This window comes from Pygocentrus nattereri, chromosome 16 (genome assembly GCF_015220715.1).
Source record: "Pygocentrus nattereri isolate fPygNat1 chromosome 16, fPygNat1.pri, whole genome shotgun sequence".
NCBI lineage: Eukaryota > Metazoa > Chordata > Actinopteri > Characiformes > Serrasalmidae > Pygocentrus > Pygocentrus nattereri.
In genome coordinates this window covers 1,507,811-1,529,637 of record NC_051226.1, presented here as the reverse complement: position 1 = coordinate 1,529,637, position 21,827 = coordinate 1,507,811, and the positions used below count along the sequence as shown (strand labels likewise).

The 21,827-nt window shown below is 40.4% G+C and overlaps 1 protein-coding gene across 3 annotated transcripts in view; it reads left to right on the top strand.

Annotated features, from left to right (window-relative positions):
- The window catches only part of gabrg2 (gamma-aminobutyric acid type A receptor subunit gamma2), a 103,786-nt gene that overhangs the window by 19,784 nt on the left and 62,175 nt on the right, over positions 1–21,827 (top strand). For all 3 annotated transcript variants that reach the window (XM_037545850.1, XM_017722247.2, XM_017722246.2), the window contains exons 2-3: positions 10,511–10,653; positions 15,453–15,520. In XM_037545850.1, the coding sequence (XP_037401747.1) occupies positions 10,511–10,653; positions 15,453–15,520 (211 nt within the window). The remainder of the gene's footprint in view (positions 1–10,510; positions 10,654–15,452; positions 15,521–21,827) is intronic.

Here is a 21,827-nt window from a genome sequence, read left to right as displayed (position 1 = left end):
AGTGTCTTCAATTACTGCTCACAAAATGTTCAACTCGGCATCAGCTCTGAAACAGCACTCCCACACTTGGAGAGCCCAAAAAGATGAAGAAGGGGGGATATTTTTATTTACCTCAATAAATATATTAATTTACCTCAATACATATTTTTATTTACCTCAATAAATGCTCCATAATCAACAAATACTTCCAGCTTTCACTTGGAAATGTTGACTGAGCAGCTCATGTGCACCACAGCAAAGCTAATCAGCCACTGAAGCTGCTGATTGTGTCTCACTAGCTGATCTAATGCTGCATCCCAATCTACACACTACTGTCCTTCACCTGCTACACTAAAGAGTGCACTTTTTAAAGCGATATGCACTATTTAGTGAGCTAGAACACGATTTGGGACATGAAAATATTAACACAGCGGGAGATCTAAGCCCTTTAGATTTTAGCTTTGGTTGGTCATCACTACAACCACAAATTGAGGTAAATAAAAATGAAGAAGGGGGGATTGGGGAGTAGAGAAAGAGAGGTGGGAGGGGTAAATGCACATGCTCTATAGAATGGCTCAGCAATATTGCTTATTTTAACAGGGTTATATATATATATATATATATATATATATATACATATACATCTCCAAGCCGCTCCTCGAGGAAGTCCAGTATTATATGTAGTTATAAAGCAGCTCCTGGTTTGACCAATCAGTGCTCAGTAAATTGAGCTCATGATGTAATTGATGATATTAACGAGTCTCTGTGACCCGAGAAATTCTCATTACTTTTAATTGTTTTTCTGTTTATTTTAATTATGAATACGACTTTATTCTGATGTATATTGTGATAAACTCCCTGCTGAGGGAAACTGTTTAAAAATTTGCTCAGATGCCTAAAACCTTCACTCAGTCTGCTGCCTTCCCGTCCTGTGTCTCAAGATTAGTAAATGAGGAGTCTGTTTTCTTTGGCCTTGGACTGATTTAGTCTGACACATGTTAAAGTAACGTACTATCAAATTAACACCATGCTGTGCTGTATATAAAATGGACAAAAGCACGTTGTGTAGGTAAAAACAGTAGCAGCTCTATTGACACTCGTACTTTAGTCCGTGTTTGTAGATTACGGTGAGTTACACTGAGTCATAAACCACATAATCAAGTCTTTTCGAGAGACTGAACATCTCCTCACACACTGTGATGATTCAGGCATGCAGTTAGCACCGGTGGGGTGTAAGCTTGAATCACATACTACATATTGTACACATACTGTGATAAATGATGTCAAATTACATTGCAGTATAATTGGTACTGTGATAAATTATATATTATTATGATGTGATATGATGTGCGATGTACTGGCGACCTGTCCAGGGTGTATACTGCCTTCCGCCCGATGACTGCTGGGATAGGCTCCAGCACACCCCCCCCCCCCCCCCCACCCCACCCACTAGTATTACACTACAGTAATTACAGGGACTACAATACAAACTGGCTGAGCTGTTCTTAGTTACAGCAGTGTGTAATAACACATTTGGGGCCGGCAGGTTCTGGCCATGTAAGGGGTTAAGAGTCAGACTTCAGCCCAGTTGCTTGGACACTGGGGTACTTTGATAGGATCGGCGATTGTAGCTCTCTGGTTCACATCCAGTTTGTTATGAATCTCTTGTATAGCATTTATGAGTCGCGTATCTGCGCAGCAAAATAAAATTGCTTTTCATCACAGTTTTAGTTGTAGGTGTAGCTGTTTTCATATATTTGCTTGAATTATTTGGATAGTTCATGTTTTTTATCATGGAAGGTTGTGCTCAGTCTTAGCCAGGTTGCCAGGTTTTATCCTCGCTCTCACCAGAGACTAGTAGCTGTTAAATAAGTGCTGCTCTTGATAGTATCCCGGTTGCACTGCCACTATTTTGGTTGGCAACTTCAAGTTCATTCAGCTGTGCTGTGTCTGTTTGTAATGAGAAAACAAAGCCATAAACATTCCAGCCAAGGCAATAAAACAAGATTTTAAACACTTTTAATTTTTTTTAAAGCACAATAACCTTGGCTTTAAGTGTGCGTGTCACGCTTCCAGCCAACTCCCGAACCAAAACAGACCTCGTCTCCCAGAATCCACTGGGAGATCATGTGTCGGAGTTGGACTCCGACACGAACTACATTACCCAGGATGCTATAGGAACTCACATGACTTCTGACTCATGTCTGCCCTCCTATCAGCGCTCGCAATCCCCAGAATTCTAACTGGGTTCACCTGAGTAGGTTGTCATATGACCAGTAGGTTCAGTATATAAGCCCGGGCTTAATGTAGGTTAGGTGTGAGGTGTTGTTTTATCTTCTGACTGCCTTTGTTTTGTGTTTCTGTCCATTGCTTTGTTTACCTGTTGACGACTTTGTGTTTGCTCCCTTTTTGTACTTTTGCCGGACTCTTTCGTCTGTGTTTTCGACTTTAGGACTGTTCCTCGATTACGATTCTGTTTTGTCCTTTTTGCTGGTTAAACATCCCTGGTCCTTTCATCTGCTAGCATCTGGATTCTGTTGACTTGTCCCGGTACTGACTTGATTTTATTTGATTTGTGGTTGTAGTGATGACCAACCAAAGCTAAAATCTAAAGGGCTTAGATCTCCCGCTGTGTTATTATTTTCATATCCCAAATCATGTGCTAGCTCACTAAATAGTGCATATCCCTTTAAAAAGTGCACTCTTTAGTGTAGCAGGTGAAGGACAGTAGTGTGTAGATTGGGATGCAGCATTAGATCAGCTAGTGAGACACAATCAGCAGCTTCAGTGGCTGATTAGCTTCGCTGTGGTGCACATGAGCTGCTCAGTCAACATTTCCAAGTGAAAGCTGGAAGTATTTGTTGATTTATGGAGCATTTATTGAGGTAAATAAAAATATTTATTGAGGTAAATTAATATATTTATTGAGGTAAATTAATATATTTATTGAGGTGAGCTGATGTTGCTTCGTATCTGCCCATTCTTAAAATTTATGCGTTCAAGGTGCCTCAGTGTAACTGTAGCACCATTTAAAGTGGAACGAAAGCTGGTGAATAAGAAGCTTCTGTATCTGTGTATGAGTTTATTATTTGAGAGCTTTGGCAGTTTTGGTAACTGCCTTAATTCATCTTTATAAAATCTCACACGAATGTTCTGAACTCTGGAGATGTGCATGTCATATGGATCCACCGATCAGCTGATCTTCTCCTCGCAGTGTTTTCTGGAGACGAATCTAAAGCGCCCTCATATCTGCTGATGTGTTTGTGGTCATTCTGGTCAGTGTTTTTGGTGTGTATCTGCAGTAACGGTGATGAGCTACAGCTCACCTACCAACATGATTACTTGTGGTAAAGCAGCCTCTTACTGTGTAAACTTCACTGAGCATTATTTTTGCCAGAGTACAGATACTATACTATTTCTGTTCCCCCTTTGCTGTGGTTCATTTGCCGGGGCCAGGAACACTTTAAGGGGGCTGCTACTTCATCTCTGAGTAAAAAAAAGAACCTGGAGTCCAGCTATGAAGATTTAATGGTCATCTCCGAACATTCAGGCACTTAAGAGTCTCGTCTAGAAGACTGTGGCTCAGGAGCCGATGTTTTTGCCCCAGACTGCGGAGTGTGGAAAAGCTTTCAGAGTGCCGGGGGGGCTTGTTTCTCGCTACGGCTGTGTTAGAACTGTTCCTCAAGCCTCCAGAGCAATGTCTGTGCGTAGGGTCACTCTGCTCTCTCAAGGATAGGCTCTCTGTCTCCTGCCGGTTCCATGGTTACTGCTTCACGATGCCTTTTGTTGCTTGATTGCTTTGCCAAGGTCCACTCTGTGCCCGAGCATTCATCTGAGAACTGCTGTCTCCTTTTCCTTTCAGTCTTGCTTCTCTTCCTGCTGCAGCTTGCAGATATGTTTCTCTCGTTAATGATGCCCTAGTAAACACACCAGTTTGAAAGCGAGCTTAGAAATGTAGTAAATATATTTAAATGATGCATCATACAGTCTTCTATACACTATATGGACAAAAGGATCAGGGCACCTACACACCATCCCTACAGGAGCTTTTATGAATCCCATTCTAAATCCATGGGCATTGATATGGAGCTGGTCCTCTTTTGCAGCTCTAACAGCTTCCACTCTTCTGGGAAGCTTTCTACAGATTTTGGAGAGTGTCTGTGGGAATTTCTGCCCATTCATCCAGAAGATGATTCGTGAGGTCAGACACTGATGCTGGACGAGAGGGTCTGGGTCACAATCTCCGTTCTAGTTCATCCCAAAGGTGTGTGATGGGATTGAGGTCAGGACTCTGTGAGGGTCAGTCAAGTTCTTCCATACCAAAGTCACCCAGTCAGGCCTTTATGGAGCTGTTTGGTCAGTCATGCTGGAACAGAAACGGTTCTTCCCCAAACTGTTCCCACAAAGTTGGAAGTGTACAGTTGTCCACAATGTCTTGGTGCTGAAGCTTTAAGATTCCCTTCAATAGAACTAAAGGTTCTAGACCAACCCCTGAAAAACAGCCCCATATCATCATCCCTCCTCCACCAAACTTTACAGCTGGCCCAGTGCAGTCAGGCAGGTAACGTTCTCTTGGCATTTGCCAAACCCAGACTCGTCCATCAGACTGACAGATAGAGAAGCTGGTCACTCCACAGAACATGGCTCCACTGCTCCAGAGTCCAGTGACGGCACTTTACACCATTCCAGCCAACAGTTGGTATTGTGTATTGTGATCTTAGGCTTTTGTGCTGCTGCTTAAACCCCTTTTTGTGAAGCTCCTAACATGAAGATATTTTGCTGATGTTGTTCCAGAGGTGGTTTTGGACTCTTTAATAATGATACAACAGAGGATAGACACTGTGAGCTACAGCACTCGGCGGCCCCACTCTGGAGTTTGTGTGGTCTAGCGTTTTGTGGCTGAGCTGTTGTTGCTCTTAGACCATGAATGTCAAACTGGGGACCTTCTGGGCCAAAGTGCTGTGGAGACTATGGAGATAGCTTTTACAATGATTAGGTGAATCAGGTGTGTTTAATGAGGCAATGTGCTATAATCTGTAGTGTTTAGGCCCACGAGGACTGGAGCTTGACACCTGTATCCTAGACACGTGCATTTCACAATAATACCATTTGCTTTTGGCAGGGGCGGAACTAGCAGGACAGAAATTTCACAAACTGACTAGTGGCAGAGATGCCGTCACCATGGCAGAGATGACAGCACCATGTTTAAAGTTACTGAGCTAATCTTTGCAGGGTTCAAGTGACCAATGAAACCCACAAATGTGAGAATTGTCTCCATTAAGAAACTGAGGTGACCATTATATTACTTTAGTTTGGATGGAACCATTTAAGGTGGAATGGGAAAATTTGAACACTTCAGCTTCATATCACTGAAGAAATGGGGGGGTGGAATAATAAATAACTGCCCCCCTCTTTGAAGGCGTATGATCCCTAAATGTAACTAAAGCCCAGCAGTGAGGAACTGAACTTTCCCCTCCTCTGCTGTCCCTGCAGACGGGCAGGGTCGCCCACAGAGCGGCGCTAGTAGCTGATAATGAAGTGATGCTCTTTTATTAGAGGGTCTCATTTCAGAGGAAAGATCTCAACCACTGCCCTGTAGCTCAGTTCCAAGGGGCAACACTCGAAGACAAGAGGTAGGGGTAAAAATAGAAGTGGGACTGGGCCTAAGAGTCCAGCAGGTTTAACCATTCCTCCTCAGTTCAGTGAACAATAGCATCATTTGGCAAATGCCTATTTTAAACTGCTCACCAAGCTGAGGATACCCAGCTGTTTGTCAAGGTTGCTAAGCAAACCTTGGTGACAGCTTTAATTTCTGAGCTGATCATTTTTTAATCACAAATGCTGGCAAATCGGTCCTACTATTGAGCCCGGTCCAGTTTTACCCTCTCTTTTGTTTAGTTATCTCATTAAAAGTGACACATGACGAGTGGAGCTGGTCCCTTTTCAGCCTGATTGAGTGGAATCTCAGGTGAGGTTGTTTGGTTGAATTATTGGTATATTTAAGATTCCAGGCAGTCTTTAGTGCTACTATTAATGCTTCCACATCAAATAATGCAGTGTCCCCAAATGGTCTATCAGGGAAATAAGAGGCTCTTTGTGGGTTGCATACGCCTAATGGTGCCATCCCAGACTTGCCCCGAGGGCACATCTGGTGAAGAGTGGGCTGCACTGCAGGAGGACACAGGTATACAATAGAAGTGTGTTGTTAAATAATTTGTTTTCACATGCAGTGATAACACAGTGAGAACATAAAGAGCGCGGCTGGTGAGACTAATCACGCCTTCCACCATCAGGCTGTTAGAGAGACAGAGAGAGAGAGAGAGAGAGAGCTGTCCACATTTTCACTAATGCAGCATTATTACTCTACACCAGCGACCTCACCCCCACACTCCCCTCCAAAAGAAAAATAATAAAAACACTCCCGACACACACCACATAATTTAAACGAACGGCCTCGGCCCTCAGCGCCACGGCAACACTCCGAAAATATTCATTAAAGGGCAACTGAGAGACATTTCAGCCCAGAAACAGACATCCCTCCATTCAGCACTGAACCTGACTTACACACCATTAACAGACAGACAGAGAGAGAGAAGAGAGTGAGAGACAAAGAGAGATAATGGAGAAGACAGAGAGAAAGAGAATGGAGAGGAGGGAGAGAGTGATAGAGAGAGAAGAAGGAGAAAATGGAGGGGATGCAAAGCGAAAAAGGGACAAAAGAGAGCGAGAGAGGAGGATGAGAGGCAGAGCAAGAGAGTGGTGAGGAGGGAGAGAGAGAAAAAGAATGAGAGAGAAAGCAGGGAGGAGAAAAGACAAAGAAAGGAAGAAAAGAAGAGAGACAGAAAGAGAAGAGAGACTATAAGAGAGACAGAGGGCGTGAGAAAGAGAGGAAAGTGAGTGACAGAGGGGTGAGATAGACAATGAAAGAGAGAAAAGAAGAAGAGGTAGAGAGAGATAAGAAGAGAAAGTGAGAGAGTGAAAAGCAGAGACAGAGAGAGGGAGAAGGAGGGCTTATTTGATCAGTGTGTGATGAAAGGGCTTTGGATATCAGGGCTCACTTTGTCAGCTCTCTCTCTCTCTCTCTCTCTCTCTCTCTCTCTATCTCTCTCTCTCTCTCTCTCTCTCTCTCTCTCTCTCTCTCTCTCTCTCTCTCTCTCTCTCTCCGCTTATGGCCAGTGTTCATGTCCAGACAAAGCCTGAAGAGATTGGTGTACTGCTACATTGATGGATTGCAGCGCGTCAGTTCAAATGTCTTTACCTTGAATCCATACTCAACACTCCTGTTTACACCCCGTTTACTTACCAGTCTAGAAGAAATGTTGCGAGTTCAGCATCAAACTTGATCCCTTTACTCGCCAAGAGCTCCAGCGGTGGAGAGCAGCGTCACTGCAAACTCTTATTCTGCTTCCATTTATGTCACTTATCTTCTTTGCTGCTGAACGTGGTTTCTTGTGGTGGTGGTGATGATGGCCTCTTGCTAAGAGCTTCAGCCATCACTACATTTACCGTTCCTTTAGTGGTTCCTTAAACAGTCTCACGGGACCTTCAACATGACTGAGGACATCTGCTCTCAGGGCAGCGCTGCTTCCTCATTCTCTGATGTTGGACTCGAGGCAGACTCGACACTACAGTGACTCTCTATCGCCTCTGGAGGTACAAAGTGTGTTCCGAGACAGGGCTAGCTGGTTAGCATGCTAACTTTAGTCAACATCTCTACAACATGATACATGTTAGACGTCTTTGACATAAAATAAAACCTGTTATTTCATCACATTCTGTTGACAATTTTAGTCAATTTTGGATTTTTTTTACAAATTGCCTTTAGATAGATAGACAGATAGATAGATAGATAGATAGACAGATAGATAGATAGATAGATAGATAGATAGATAGATAGATAGATAGATAGATAGATAGATACTTTATTGATCCCGAAGGAAATTTAGCATATTTTAGTGGAAAAATCTTTATTTTAGTGGAAAGACTCCTTTATAACTTTATGGCATATGGTTTAAAGTGCAGCCAATGAAATCACAGGAAAGTGTAATTTTATCTTGTCCTGTTTTTTCATGTGTTCCGTTTGGTTCTCATAGCTAATGATTACATAGGAAGCCACTAGCTGAAGTATGCTGGTGGCAGCTTAGCTCATCGTAGTGTCTGGTGTTTAGCATTTCGTCTTTTTAGCCAGTTAACTTTATTTTTATTAGCACTTAATTCAGAAATGCTCTTACTGCAATGCAAAAAATTATATCTTGGCAAGTGAAGTTATGTTAAATCTAATCAATATAGATAAAGTCTTTTATGTGGAGATTATTTAATGTTTTGTCTAGATTTTTTTTACTTGTTTTAGGTGATTTTAGTAAAATTATTTCACTCTAGTTATATGAAAGTAGCTTGACACAAAGCACAATTATCGACCAATGCAGTGAGATCATTTCACTAATGTGACTTATTGTACTTTGTAATGCAAATTATATTGAATCTCCAAAAAAAATCATAAATACTTCCATATATCGCTGAAGAAAACTTCATATCTCCAAAATTTTAACTTTACTAGAGGTGGAAAAAAGCTACTCTACGTTTAATGTAAGTCAATGGAACCAGAATTTTTCAGAGTAATTGTGGTAATTTCTTTTAGTTCATTTATCATAAAATTTGTGTACAATGTAATCGACAACATACCCTTTCAAAATGTCAATAACTGAAAATCGACAAAAATGGAAATACGACGTTTTGTTTCGACAACAGCGAATATATTCATAAAATTCATATCAGCATCATCATTACTAGATTCTTTGAGTGCTCTTGGTTCTACACTATATTTCCAAAAGTATCCGGTCGTCTGGCTTCACACGCACATGAACTTGAGTGAATCCCATTCTTAATCCATAGGGTTTAATATGATGTTGCCCCACCCTCTGCAGCTACAACAGCTTCAGCTCTTCTAGGAAGGCTTTCCACAAGGGTTAGGAGTGTGATGATGGGAATTTCTGACCGTTCTTCCAGAAGCACATTTGTGAGGTCAGACACTGATGTTGGATGAGAAGGCCTGGCTCACAGTCTCCGCTCTAATTCATCCCAAAGGTGTTCTATGGGGTTGAGGTCAAGACTCAAGTTCTTCCACACCAAACTGGCTCATCCGTGTCTTTATGGACCTGCTTTGTGCACTGGTGTGCAGTCATGTTGGAACAGGAAGGGGCCGTCCCCAAACTGTTCCCACAAAGGTGGGAGCATGAAATTGTCCAGAATCTCTTGGTGCTGAAGCTTTAAGAGTTCCTTTCACTGGAACTAATGGGCCGAGCCCAACTCCTGAAAAACAACCCCACACCATGATCCCCCCTCCACCAAACTTTACACTCGGCACAATGCAGTCAGACAAGTACCGTCTCCTGGCAACCGCCAAACCCAGACTCATCCATCGGATTTCCAGATGGAGAAGCGTGATTGGTCACTCCAGAGAACACGTCTCCACTGCTCTAGAGTCCAGTGGCGGCGCTTTACTCCACTGCATTCCACGCTTTGCACTGCGCTTGGTGATGTAAGGCTTGGATGCAGCTGCTCTGCCATGGAAACCCATTCCATGAAGCTCTCTACGCTGTTCTTGAGCTGATCTGAAGGCCACATGAAGTTTGGAGGTCTGTAGTGATCGACTCTGCAGAAAGTCGGTGACCTCTGCGCACTATGCCCCTCAGCATCCGCTGACCGCTCTGTCATTTTACGCGGCCGACCACTTCGTGGCTGAGTTGCTGTCGTTCCCAATCGCTTCCACTTTGTTATAATCCCACTGACAGTGGACTGTGGAATATTTAGTAGTGAGGAAATTTCACGACTGGACTTGCTGCACAGTTGGCGTCCGATCACGGCACCACGCTGGAATTCACTGAGCTCCTGAGAGCGACCCATTCTTTCACTAATGTCTGTAGAAGCAGTCTGCAGGCCTAGGGGCTCGGCTTTATACACCTGTGGCCATGGAAGTGACTGGAACACCTGAATTCAATGACTTGGATGGGTGACTGAAAACTTTTGGCAATACAGTGTATAAACAGTTTTCATGCTCAAATGTCTTTTGCTGTTATGATGTCATGATATCATAATCATTATGCTCATATTTTGTATTGTGAAAGTGTGTGAAAAGGTTGGTATCACTGCTGTCTAAGTTATGATTATCTCTCCTGTGATAAAATGAGCACACATGGTTCAGAACTTGATGAGTTTGTTTATGTTTATTAGCAAAGCTTGACTGTCGTCTTCCTGTAGATTGATAGTTCTCACTCTCAGAGGTAAATGAGATCACATTGTTTGTTTGCGCTGTCCAGTTTAATAGTTTGCATCATGGTGAGCAAACCTCTTAAGTCACACTCTCTCACTGTGCTCATTATTCTCTCGAAATCTGATCTGCTCCAACAGTGGCCTTAAAATAACTTTCTGTGGAGGATCACTTATCATGACAGGGCTTATTTTGGGTCTTAGAGTCAGGTTGCCTCTGGTTCTGTTGCTGACTCGCTCTGTTTTGTGTCTTCCCCATCACCAGTTCCATCCAGACAGAAAATGATGATGACGACGTGACAAACAAAACCTGGGTGTTGACCTCGAAGGTCTATGAGAGTGACGTCACACATATTCTGAACAGTCTACTAGATGGCTACGACAACAAGCTGCGACCAGACATAGGAGGTAGGAGTCCATCACTCTTCTGTTAATAATGTGGCCACAAGTACCTTTTAAGAAGCCAATGGACTTCTTCTTAAATTATCATATTAAACCAAAAATAGACAGCAAAATTGCAGCATTCTAACCACACCTGTAACACACCTAACCTAACATAACCACACCTGTAACACACCTAACCTAACATAACCACACCTGTAACACACCTAACCTAACATAACCACACCTGTAACACACCTAACTTAACATAACTACACCTGTAACACACCTAACATAACCACACATGTAACACACCTAACCTAACATAACCGCACCTGTAACACACCTTACCTAACATAACTACACCTGTAACACACCTAACCTAACATAACCACACCTGTAACACACCTTACCTAACATAACTACACCTGTAACACACCTAACATAACTACACCTGTAACACACCTAACCTCACATAGCCACACCTGTAACACACCTAACCTAACATAACCACACCTGTAACACACCTTACCTAACATAACCACACCTGTAACACACCTAACCTCACATAGCCACACCTGTAACACACCTAACCTAACATAACCACACCTGTAACACACCTAACCTAACATAACCACACCTGTAACACACCTAACCTAACATAACCACACCTGTAACACACCTAACTTAACATAACTACACCTGTAACACACCTAACATAACCACACATGTAACACACCTAACCTAACATAACCGCACCTGTAACACACCTTACCTAACATAACTACACCTGTAACACACCTAACCTAACATAACCACACCTGTAACACACCTTACCTAACATAACTACACCTGTAACACACCTAACATAACTACACCTGTAACACACCTAACCTCACATAGCCACACCTGTAACACACCTAACCTAACATAACCATGCCTGTAACACACCTTACCTAACATAACCATGCCTGTAACACACCTAACCTAACATAACCACACCTGTAACACACCTAACCTAACATAACCACACCTGTAACACACCTAACCTAACATAACCACACCTGTAACACACCTAGCCCAACATAACAGAAAAATTCACACCACATGGGGGGAGGGAACACAGAATTCCTACCAAAACTTTAATATTTCCCCGAGGCTTAAATTGCTGGGGTCAAATTGACCCCAAAGATAAAACATTTTAGTAAATTTGAAGCTAGGATGGAGGCCAGGAGGGATGATATGGCATTGCTGCCACATACTCCCTATTTATAACATGTCTAATATGAATACTGTATTATATGAGCTCTTTGAACCCCATCCTTATTATTCCGTTCTTGACCTTGAAACAAATTATTCGTTAAGTGCTATGAATTCTTAGATAATGATGTGAAAATAATATTGTGATACATTGTGATGAGAGATGGGAAACTAAAGTGTGACCTCACATAATGGCCCTTAGTGGTTCAGTTGTTAAATATATATCAGAAACAGCACAATCTTGGCCCATGGAGTGCATCAGGGTTCTATCTTTGGGCCGGTTTTATTTCTATGTTTCCTGTGTTGAGTATGTTGAGTGCACTTAAGTGCACTCGGTCACAGAAAACAACCTCAAAATAGTGACCTTTAATATGATGCATGATCTGTTACCAGTGGGTCTATTGTATCTGAAGGGCAGCTGTTTCAAGTACAGTACTGAGCTGCCTCTGCCATGGTGTCAGAATCAGAACCACTTTATTGGCTCAGTACCGTTGCATGTATGAGGAATTTATCTGGATGAAAGAGAAGTCAGTAAACAGATAAATGAGAAATATAATTCACATGTATTACAGAATGTACAGAAATCCAGTGTATAAACTTAATGAGCAATTTACAATAGCGACACAACAGATATTTCTTTTTTATGATTTTTTTATGATGTCTTTACAGCCAAACTGGTCAGTAACTGTTTTTTTGGCCATGTGACATTAGCCTTTTCCCCCAAATCTTACACTAGAAGCATCGTTTGTTTTCCTTCTCTGTATCTGATAAACACTTATTTTGCCAAAGTGTTGACTCAATATCTTAAAAAATGACTTTCTTGAAAAGTCATTCATTTGATATAGTAGTTCAGTATTTTAAGTCATTATTTTCAGGTCAACCTAATATGTTGAGAAAGTAGAGCATTATTTAAAAAATAAATGAAAAAAAAAAAACTAAGACAGACATTTTCAAAAAGTATATATTTTAATATTAATTCAGATTGGGAAATATTTTGAGAAAATAAGTCATCATGTTCTCTACATGGTGGGAATGGGCTTCCAAGACATTTCAATACTTTGTATTGAAGAAAGTCCCATTATTAATCATACAATACAAGTCATTTCCTCTTCAATCTGGCACTTTAAGTCATTAAATGATAAATCAGCTGCTTTTTTAAATAACAAGGATCTAATAAAGCGCTGCATGTGAAGTAAGAGGTTCAGCACAGTGAGTGGATTATACTTCTGCCATGACGTTGTGGTTCAGGTGTATTCAGATATGGTGCGAGAGCTCTTACCTGCCTCAGCTCGTTTGTGGTCATTTGTTGATTTGCTTTACACAGGACACAATATCTGACATTATCATACGTGTACACAGATGTACATTGCTTTGGGCAATCATGATCCCATGACAATCTCTATAAGGAACTGTGATGAGGGGTACATCATAGCCCTGGAAAAGCCGGAGGGCTTCAAAGAAACAGTAGTGGAAGTGCAGATCGCGGCATAATCTGGTCCGAGTCGATTGTGTGCCTCATTCAGTATTTATGCATCTACAAGTAGAGCTTCAAGTGCAGCTGGAGCTGGGTCGCGAGAACCGCAGTCCTCAGAGAACCGGTTTGAGCCTCTGAAAAACAGAGAGGAGAAGAGATGTTTTGCCTGACACACTTTTTTCCTCATGTATACTGTAAATGCAGCTGTTTTGATTGTGGAGAGAGCCGCGGGAATTCTGCTTATGTTCTTCGGCACGCATAACAATCTGCTGTCAAAAGCTGGCTGATGTAAAATCACTTTCATTGTCATGCAATGCAGGAGAAACAGCAGACTGGATGTATTTTTCATCCCGCCCTAATTACGTTTGTCCATTCAGGCTCTCCATCCACAAATGAGATGCCATTTCCGTGCCGCTAACTGCAGTGCGCTGGCATTTTTCCAAGCCTGTGTATGTGTGGGGGGGTAGCGTGAGGAGACGTCAGCCTCTTTTCCAATGCATAGCCTATATATGCTCTCTGCGCCTGGCTGGGTCGTGTGGACATCTCTGCAGTTTGACGCTGAGGGGAAAGGACTGCAGAGGCATGGCGAGGCCCAGCTCTCACTCTGACAACAAGCTGTCCAGACGAGCTGCCATATTACCACTGACATCCTCTGCAGTATCACAGCAAGGCTGCGAGTTCATGTCGGGAGGTGTCGGTATTTATGAGAAATGCTGTCTGACCTACTAACCTGCCTGGACTGGCCACAGTTTCACTGAACTAAATGTGTTGTTTTGTGGGCAGCTAGTACAACAATAACAGCAGCAACAAGCAAATAATAACAACAGCAACAACAACAACAATAATAATAATAATAATAATAATAATAATAATAATAATAATAATAATGATGATGATGATAGGTGCAACATTTTTTGTGACCAATCATAATTAGTTGGTGATTAACTGACAAACTTAAAAACATAATCCAAGAGAAAATCAAACATATCAAAGAAAACATTTACAAAGGTGCGAAGGTGAGTTAAAATCAGGTGCATAGCCCCCTTTGTAGTATTTAAATACAAAAACAAATAAAACGTATATATAAATATATACCCATAAATATAAGCATTAATATACACCAGTATTGCACCATTTCCAGTGTACTGTTTTTGTAACAGTAATATAGGTTATGAAATAGAAGCTTTGATGTGTAGTTAAATGCGTTTAAATATCTGCGATTCGTCATATATATGTATGTATATAGATCCAACAACAATAATCACTGTTGTCAGATCAAAACCTCATTTCTCCAATATGATAAGAAGACGAAGGAAAAAAATAAACTGTATTTTAATGTAAGAATTTTTTTCCAGGTCATTTTGGGTTTTTTGGTCCATTTATCAGGAAAATGTAAAGGGCAACAGATATGGCTAGAAGATATACAATACACCAGTCTATATGTGCATGTATAGGTTTCCTGAGTCTATTTGAGGTGTGGATGTGGTGTGGATTGTCTCTGGAGAGTTAACTGACCAGGGTGAGCTTAAAGTTTATACGCAAAACAACAATCAACATAAAGACAGCAGTTCAAACGTTTTATGCTTTTTTTGTAACTCCATAGGCTAACCAATTTACAAAGTACATTCTTTAATAAGATGGTTCTTCAGGGGTTCTTTAGTAAAGAAATATACTTCTATACAGTACAATGAACGCTCAAAGAACCATTTACCGCTGCGGTTAGAACAAAACCTCATATCTTCAATATAGTAACTTATTATAGTAACATACTATAGTAACAAAAACCTACTTTACTTTTAATGTAAGTCAATGGAACCAGATGTCTTTCTAAGTCATTTTGGACCATTTTGTTTGCAATTTTTGTAATGAAAAATGTTCTATTCGTTTAGAAACTCCACTTTGCATTGTTTGACCACAAGTCTAAGATTAGCCTATTTAGAAATAAATTAGGGACTTATGTTCCCTGGAGAGTTAAAGGAAAACAGTCTTCCTAGTTAGCCCTCCACATTTCTGTGGTATGAATGTATTTATTAACTGTATAACAACACTTTCTTTCTTTCTCTGTTCTTTCTCACTCTTTCACTCCTTTCAGTCCAGCCGACTGTGATCACAACAGACATGTTTGTCAACAGCATTGGGCCAGTAAATGCCATCAACATGGTAAGTGATTCTCCTGATAGCGAAAGCTCATGCCTCTTTATGCCAATTAAGACGCTGTTAAAAACCATGGTCCCCTGCCAAGGGGAATTAAGTCTCTCTTCAATTAAAGGAACAGTCGTTTTAATTGAACAGTAAAGGTATCAATGTGGAGGCAAAAACAGTGACATGAGGTTTTCGCCGAGTCCCTCAGGGTTCTATCTACGGCTCATTTTTTTTCTGTGTTTTCTGTGTTCAGTGGGCTTCCTCCATGACTCATGCTGGACTAATTCAGTCTTGACTTGCATAATCTACTCAGAAGATGCCCGTTTCTATTCTGGAGATGGAATTAAGGAATTAAGCACTGGAATTAAGCTAACTGATATAAATAGCACACAAACGGAATGATAAGATTAGTTGACTGAATTGGTTGGAGTGTTCACCATCGCTTAGCCAGCCATGAGTAAATGAAGGGCTTTTCTTATCAGGCTTAATTAGTCGTTGTGCTCTGTATTGTGCTTTGATTCTAACAGTGATTTGATTTTAACATCCATATTGCATTTACCTGTTGTAGAAAGTTAGACCCTCTACTGGTCACTATTTTATTTCTGCCGATCATGTCTTAAAAAAAAAACAGAAGTCAAGTTAGTCATGGTGTGGTGAAACAATATTTATTGAGAATGGCAAATGTGTTATGGAGCAGAAGCAATGCACTCGGAAAATAGGAGTCTTGCTTTTAAATATGATTTTTAATCCATGCGTTTCAAAAAGAAAAAAAAAGGAACAGGCAGAAAATTAAACCGTTGATAAAATAAATAAATTAAAATAAAGCATTTACATACAACATACATATATAGAATTTACTGTTTTGATAATAAAATATAGCCAGTTTTATTGAGAAAAAAATAAATAATTCAAATATTTCACATTTCACATAATTAGTGTGACTTTTTAAGTAGTTCATGTTTTAGATGTACTTAGAATCAGGAACACATGAACAGCTGAAAGCTGTAGAACATCAAGAATGATGCTATAATGGAATTAATGTCCATAAAGATTCATTTCTTGACAAATATTTATATAAAAGAAAATTACAGCATGTTATTTATCATGTAATGAGTTCCTGTTGATCTGAGAAGACTCAAAATGTTGAATGTCTAGAAAAACCATTTGGTGACGATTTTATAAGATTTTATTGCATGTAAAATTACACAAGTTACAAAAATATTAAAACAGAGCGTTTTACTGTGCAGTTTTAATCGGACAGCAGAACATAAGCTGGTTGTCGTTAACACTTTCCAGGTTATTTGTTATCTGTTTCCTTGTTTTGAAAGATGCAGTTGGTCACTTTTTTAGAACTGATGCTAATGCTTGATAAAAAAACTTGTAGTTCTCATGATGACAATAACAAATCATCATAACATCCCAAATTTTAATGCCTGATTGCAAATTCAGTTTATTTACAAAGAAATTAGCAGATGCTTGATTTTTTCCTCAGTGTTTATTAGCTCAGTGCAGTGTGTCACTCGGATAGAATCTGTTATTGTAGCTCTCAATCATATAAAGCTTTTAAATCATCTTTCAAAGCGGAAACTTCAGCACCTTCAGCAGATGATGCTGGACAGACGTTCTCAGGAGAGCTAGGAATAAATCAACGAGCAGCAAACTAACAAAAGCAGCAGCTCCAGTTCCACTCGAGATCCTCCTCTGTGTCAAGACCCCACGAGCTGTATGAATAAGAAAGAGAGATATAAGGAGGAGCTCAACCACTGACTGTATATAGAATATATATGAAATATGCACTTCTTAACTGCGTATCGCTGCTGTTGGAACAAAACCTCATACCTCCAAAAAGAGAACTTTACTGGAGAAGGAAAAAAACCCATGTTGCTTTTAATGTAAGTCAACAAACCCCAGATGTTTTTTCCAAGTCATTTTGGGCCATTTCTATTGGTTCATTCACCATGAAATTTACAGAGAATGTAAAGGGTAACAGGCGTTTACAAATGATGTCAAAAACTACATAAAACTGCAAAAATGGAGATATGAGGTTTTGTTCCGACAGCAGCAAAACATAAAATATGATATATACATTTAGTGTATACATACATATGTATGTATGTATGTATGTATGTGTGTGTGTATATATATATATATATATATATATATATATATATATATATATACCCATTGACTGTATATGTGATATATTTGATATATACGCACATTGACTGTAAATATATGGCTTTTGATGCAATCGAAGGATCATTTTTATTTTCAGAAAATAAGATAAATGTGATTATTTGCAGTTAATGACACAATCATGTTCAATCAGGATAAAGTACAGAAAAGAATACAATTCATTATGAATAAAAGCAGAAAGAATACAGTTATTTGTGAGTAACTACACAAACTAATGCAGTTAATCACAATTATCTACTCAGAAGAACGTGATTAATCCCAGTTAACTGCATGAAAATGCATTGTGCTTTACTACAAAGAAAGAATGCTGTTAATTGTGATGAATGGCACAGAAGAAGCTTTTGTTCACGTGAAGTGGTCTTGAGAATATTCTGGGTAACATACCAGAAGCTATGTGGTCTCTGGTAATGAAACAAGATGATGTAAGCAGATATTTAATTTTAAACCGCATCCCAGAGGCATGGCATTCAAAGCGCAGTCCATTAGCTCCTTCATCTTTGGCGGATTTATGAATCTACAAAGAGGACGGGGACGCGCCGTGCATCTCCTCGCTGCTAGATGCCTTTTGATGTGAGCAGTTTTTTGTGCGTGTGCCATCCCCAGAGGTTTCTTCAGCCTCCTGAAGCTAGCGCTGTGCCGTCTGATGGACTGAGAGTGCTCGCAGGACCTGCAAATGACTGTCTTCTCCTCCGCACTGGCGCCCTGACACGGTGTGAATTTGATGCGCTGTGTTTTTGTAGGGGTCGAGAGCAGGGAGGTGTATAAGGGCTGAGTGACGAAATCTCAGGCTTTTGCTTGGCCCTGTCAACAACAGAGAAAAGCAACGCTGTGCTGCATAAATAGGACAGTGTTACGAGACCACGAGTGATGTGGATTCGAGCTTTCGGTGCACGACTAAGCTCTGAAAAAAAGTTGATTGTTAATACCTCTGTCTTCTCAGCCGCTCACAAATCCCTGATTCAACCAGCGCCTCCTCTGAGAATATATACATATATAACAGCGCTGCAAGAGGCAGAGACCAACCTTCATTTATTCAATTTCCACTAAAAACAGGAGATATTTCTGAGTAGATTAGTTACAAGACAGCCCACTTGCATAAAGAAGGTGGAAGTCAAACAGGAGTTTCCAAAACTGGAGGTCAGAAACTGATTCAAAGCTACAGAGAAAATGTGCCTCCTAACAATCACCTGGAAGAGCTGGTCGACCCCAAAACTGCCCCCATCAGATAAACAGCACTGAAAGCTTTGATCTCTGAGAGAGAGGAGAATGTCAAGCTGCTTCAGATCTGAAAACATCCACAGGTGTTTCTGTCCATCCTTCCACTGTGAGAAGACCACTCAGCGCTGTGGGTCTGAAAGGACGTGTAGCTGATCCAGAAGAACCTCACTGAGAAAAGGAGACGGACACACCAAACAAAGAAGCTGGACGATGGACTGACCACCCCGGAGTCCAGACCTCAGCACCACTGAATGGGTTTGATCATCAACCAGCTCCTCAGTCTGAGCTTTGAAGGCGTGTCTGCAGGTTCTTTGAGGAGCTGGAAGTGAGGCTCCTGTAAAGAGTGGAAGCTGGAATGAAGGGAGAGGGACTCACTGACACTGAACAGCTGATATTTTGTTATATCAATGGCAATTTTGACTAGAAATGAAATAAATGATGAGCCTCTGCCTTTTGCTCATTACTGTATATAGGCTGTCGTGTGCCAACGTTTGGGTCAAATAGCATGTGGTTGATTTTGTGAAAATAAGTTAGCACATCCTCTACAGAGACACACCTCTGCACATTTTAATGTGAAATTACTGCTTAATTTAACACATCAAGAAAAAAGTCATTAAACCTAAAATATAAAATGGCCTGTGTAAAGGTTATGACACATTTCAGCAAAGAAATCGAAATTCTTCTCTAGTTATGCAGAAAAACATTATATTTAAGCAGGTGTCAGTAGACGATGTGTCAAATTGTTATTATTATTATTTATTTTTTTTTTTTTTAGTAAATCAGCAAAACAGAATTTAACCAAGAGTGTTGAATATCTTTAAAAAAGGCCAGTGTTTCACTTTAAACCTCTGCTCTTCCAAATAAACAAATAATTAAATAAAAAATCTCATCCATCCATCCATCCACTATCTAAGCCGCTTCTCCGTCAGGGTCGCGGGGGGATGCTGGAGCCTATCCCAGCGGTCTTCGGGCGGATAAAAAATCTCAGTGATGGTTAAATATCCTGCTTGGCCGCCTCCTTTCGGGCTGTTAATAGAGAAGCGAGAACTGAGAAACAAAGTCCATCTTTTTCTGCCAGGTTTCTCATTCAGACATTATTCAGGGAATGAAGACTGACCTGGGAGGGTTGTAAAGTTGGGCAACGGTGGTGCTAGAAGACCTGACCTATTAATTGCCCTGTTAAACCTTTAATTTTCAGGTTGAGGGCCTCAATGTGGCTGAGTTCAGTGACACTATTAACACGGACAAAAGCTTATATGGTCAGGAAAGAGTCGCTTTAATTCTGCATTGTGCTTTGCCGTGTAAAAACGTCTGGACTAGAAAGGCGGCCTGGAGTTTTTACAGCTTGTAATACCCTGGTGCTGGTGGAGGATTTCACCACAAAGCCCTGCCACATACACGGATTAAGTAGCTGGGATTGCTTTGGGTGATTTTGGCCTGCGGTTTCCTAACAGCTTTGCATTTCCTTATATCGACTGCTTATTTCAGCGTGCCTGGGAAGATCCACATAAATAGCAAAAACATTTGCTGTGGTGATTTGACTCAGCTGTCATCAAAGCTTCTACAGAAATAAATATCTTCACATTTATTTAAGGCGTTTTGTTTATGTCAGCCTTGCTGCAGAGCTAAGCAGTTTTTTTCTTGAAGCGAGTGCTATTCAGATGCCTGGCTGAACTCTCCAGTGTAAGAATGGAAGCTTTTGGGTCCATTGTTTACCAACAGTGATCGAGTAAACAGAACGAGCATGTGTATATAGGCGGTGTGGGGCGGATTACAGAGGCAATGTAATCTAGAACTGAATACAAATGACAAGGATCAGAATCAGAATCGCTTTATTTTGCCAAGTATGTTACGCAAACAAGGAATCCGTCTTGTTGAGTGACACATGTAGGACATAAACACACTGAACAGGCCAGAAAAGAGTTTGAAGTGGTGAGATATTCTAACACTCAGCTCTGAACCCTAAACCCGTTTAGTGACTAAAGCTGTTATTGTTCATCGTCGAGGCTTCACAAGATCACGTTTCACAGCAGAAACCGTCAAGCTCCAGCGCTGCTCTCCAGCAGAACCCGATACATCCGTTCGGCCAATCAGCGCACAGTATTCAGGTCAGGTGACGCAACACTGCCACTGGTTGTTTGAGGTGGAATCTCAAACGGTTCCTTCTCCTTACAAAGAGCAGCACGCAGGCCTTAAACTAACGGCTACGGATCTAAACAGAGCTCAGTGAGTCCCACAGAGAACCTCTCTGGCCGTGAGAGACGATTCAAACTGGATATAAAGACCAATATTTGGGTGGAAAAGACGAAATTTCATAATTCATAGAGAACTCTGATCTCATAGATGATCAGTATTGATCATGAACAGCTGTGTTCAGTTTTCAGCTCTTTACCTGCTCGTTTATGGTAAAGCATGTTAAACACTGACCAAAGAAACTCAAGTCTATTAAATGGCTTTAACTCTGAAACATGAAATGACCACTGTAGTTATCAGCTTCTGAAAAAAACTCAATTTAAATTAAAAAAGTGTCAAAAGTTTAGCTTTGTAAGTATTTTACTTTAACTTAACAAAACAACCCAATTGTAGTTTGATTGACTTTACCTGGAATGCACAATGAAAAACAAACAAACAAAAAAAAAATATGATTTATGGAAATTAATTAAAATGGAGATACTGTGTCTGTTTTTGCAAATTAACTCAAGTATTTCATTTAGAGAGAAATGAGATAAAAAATACTATAAGCTGAATAAAGAATAAAGAAAAATAATAATACATATACCTGATCAAACAAATGCCATAAAATTAAATATTATATACAGAATTACAGATTGATGTGAATATTTGCATAAATACGTCACACCAAGAACAAAGCTTGGTATACAAAGTACAATTCTGACTTAAAACTGACCAG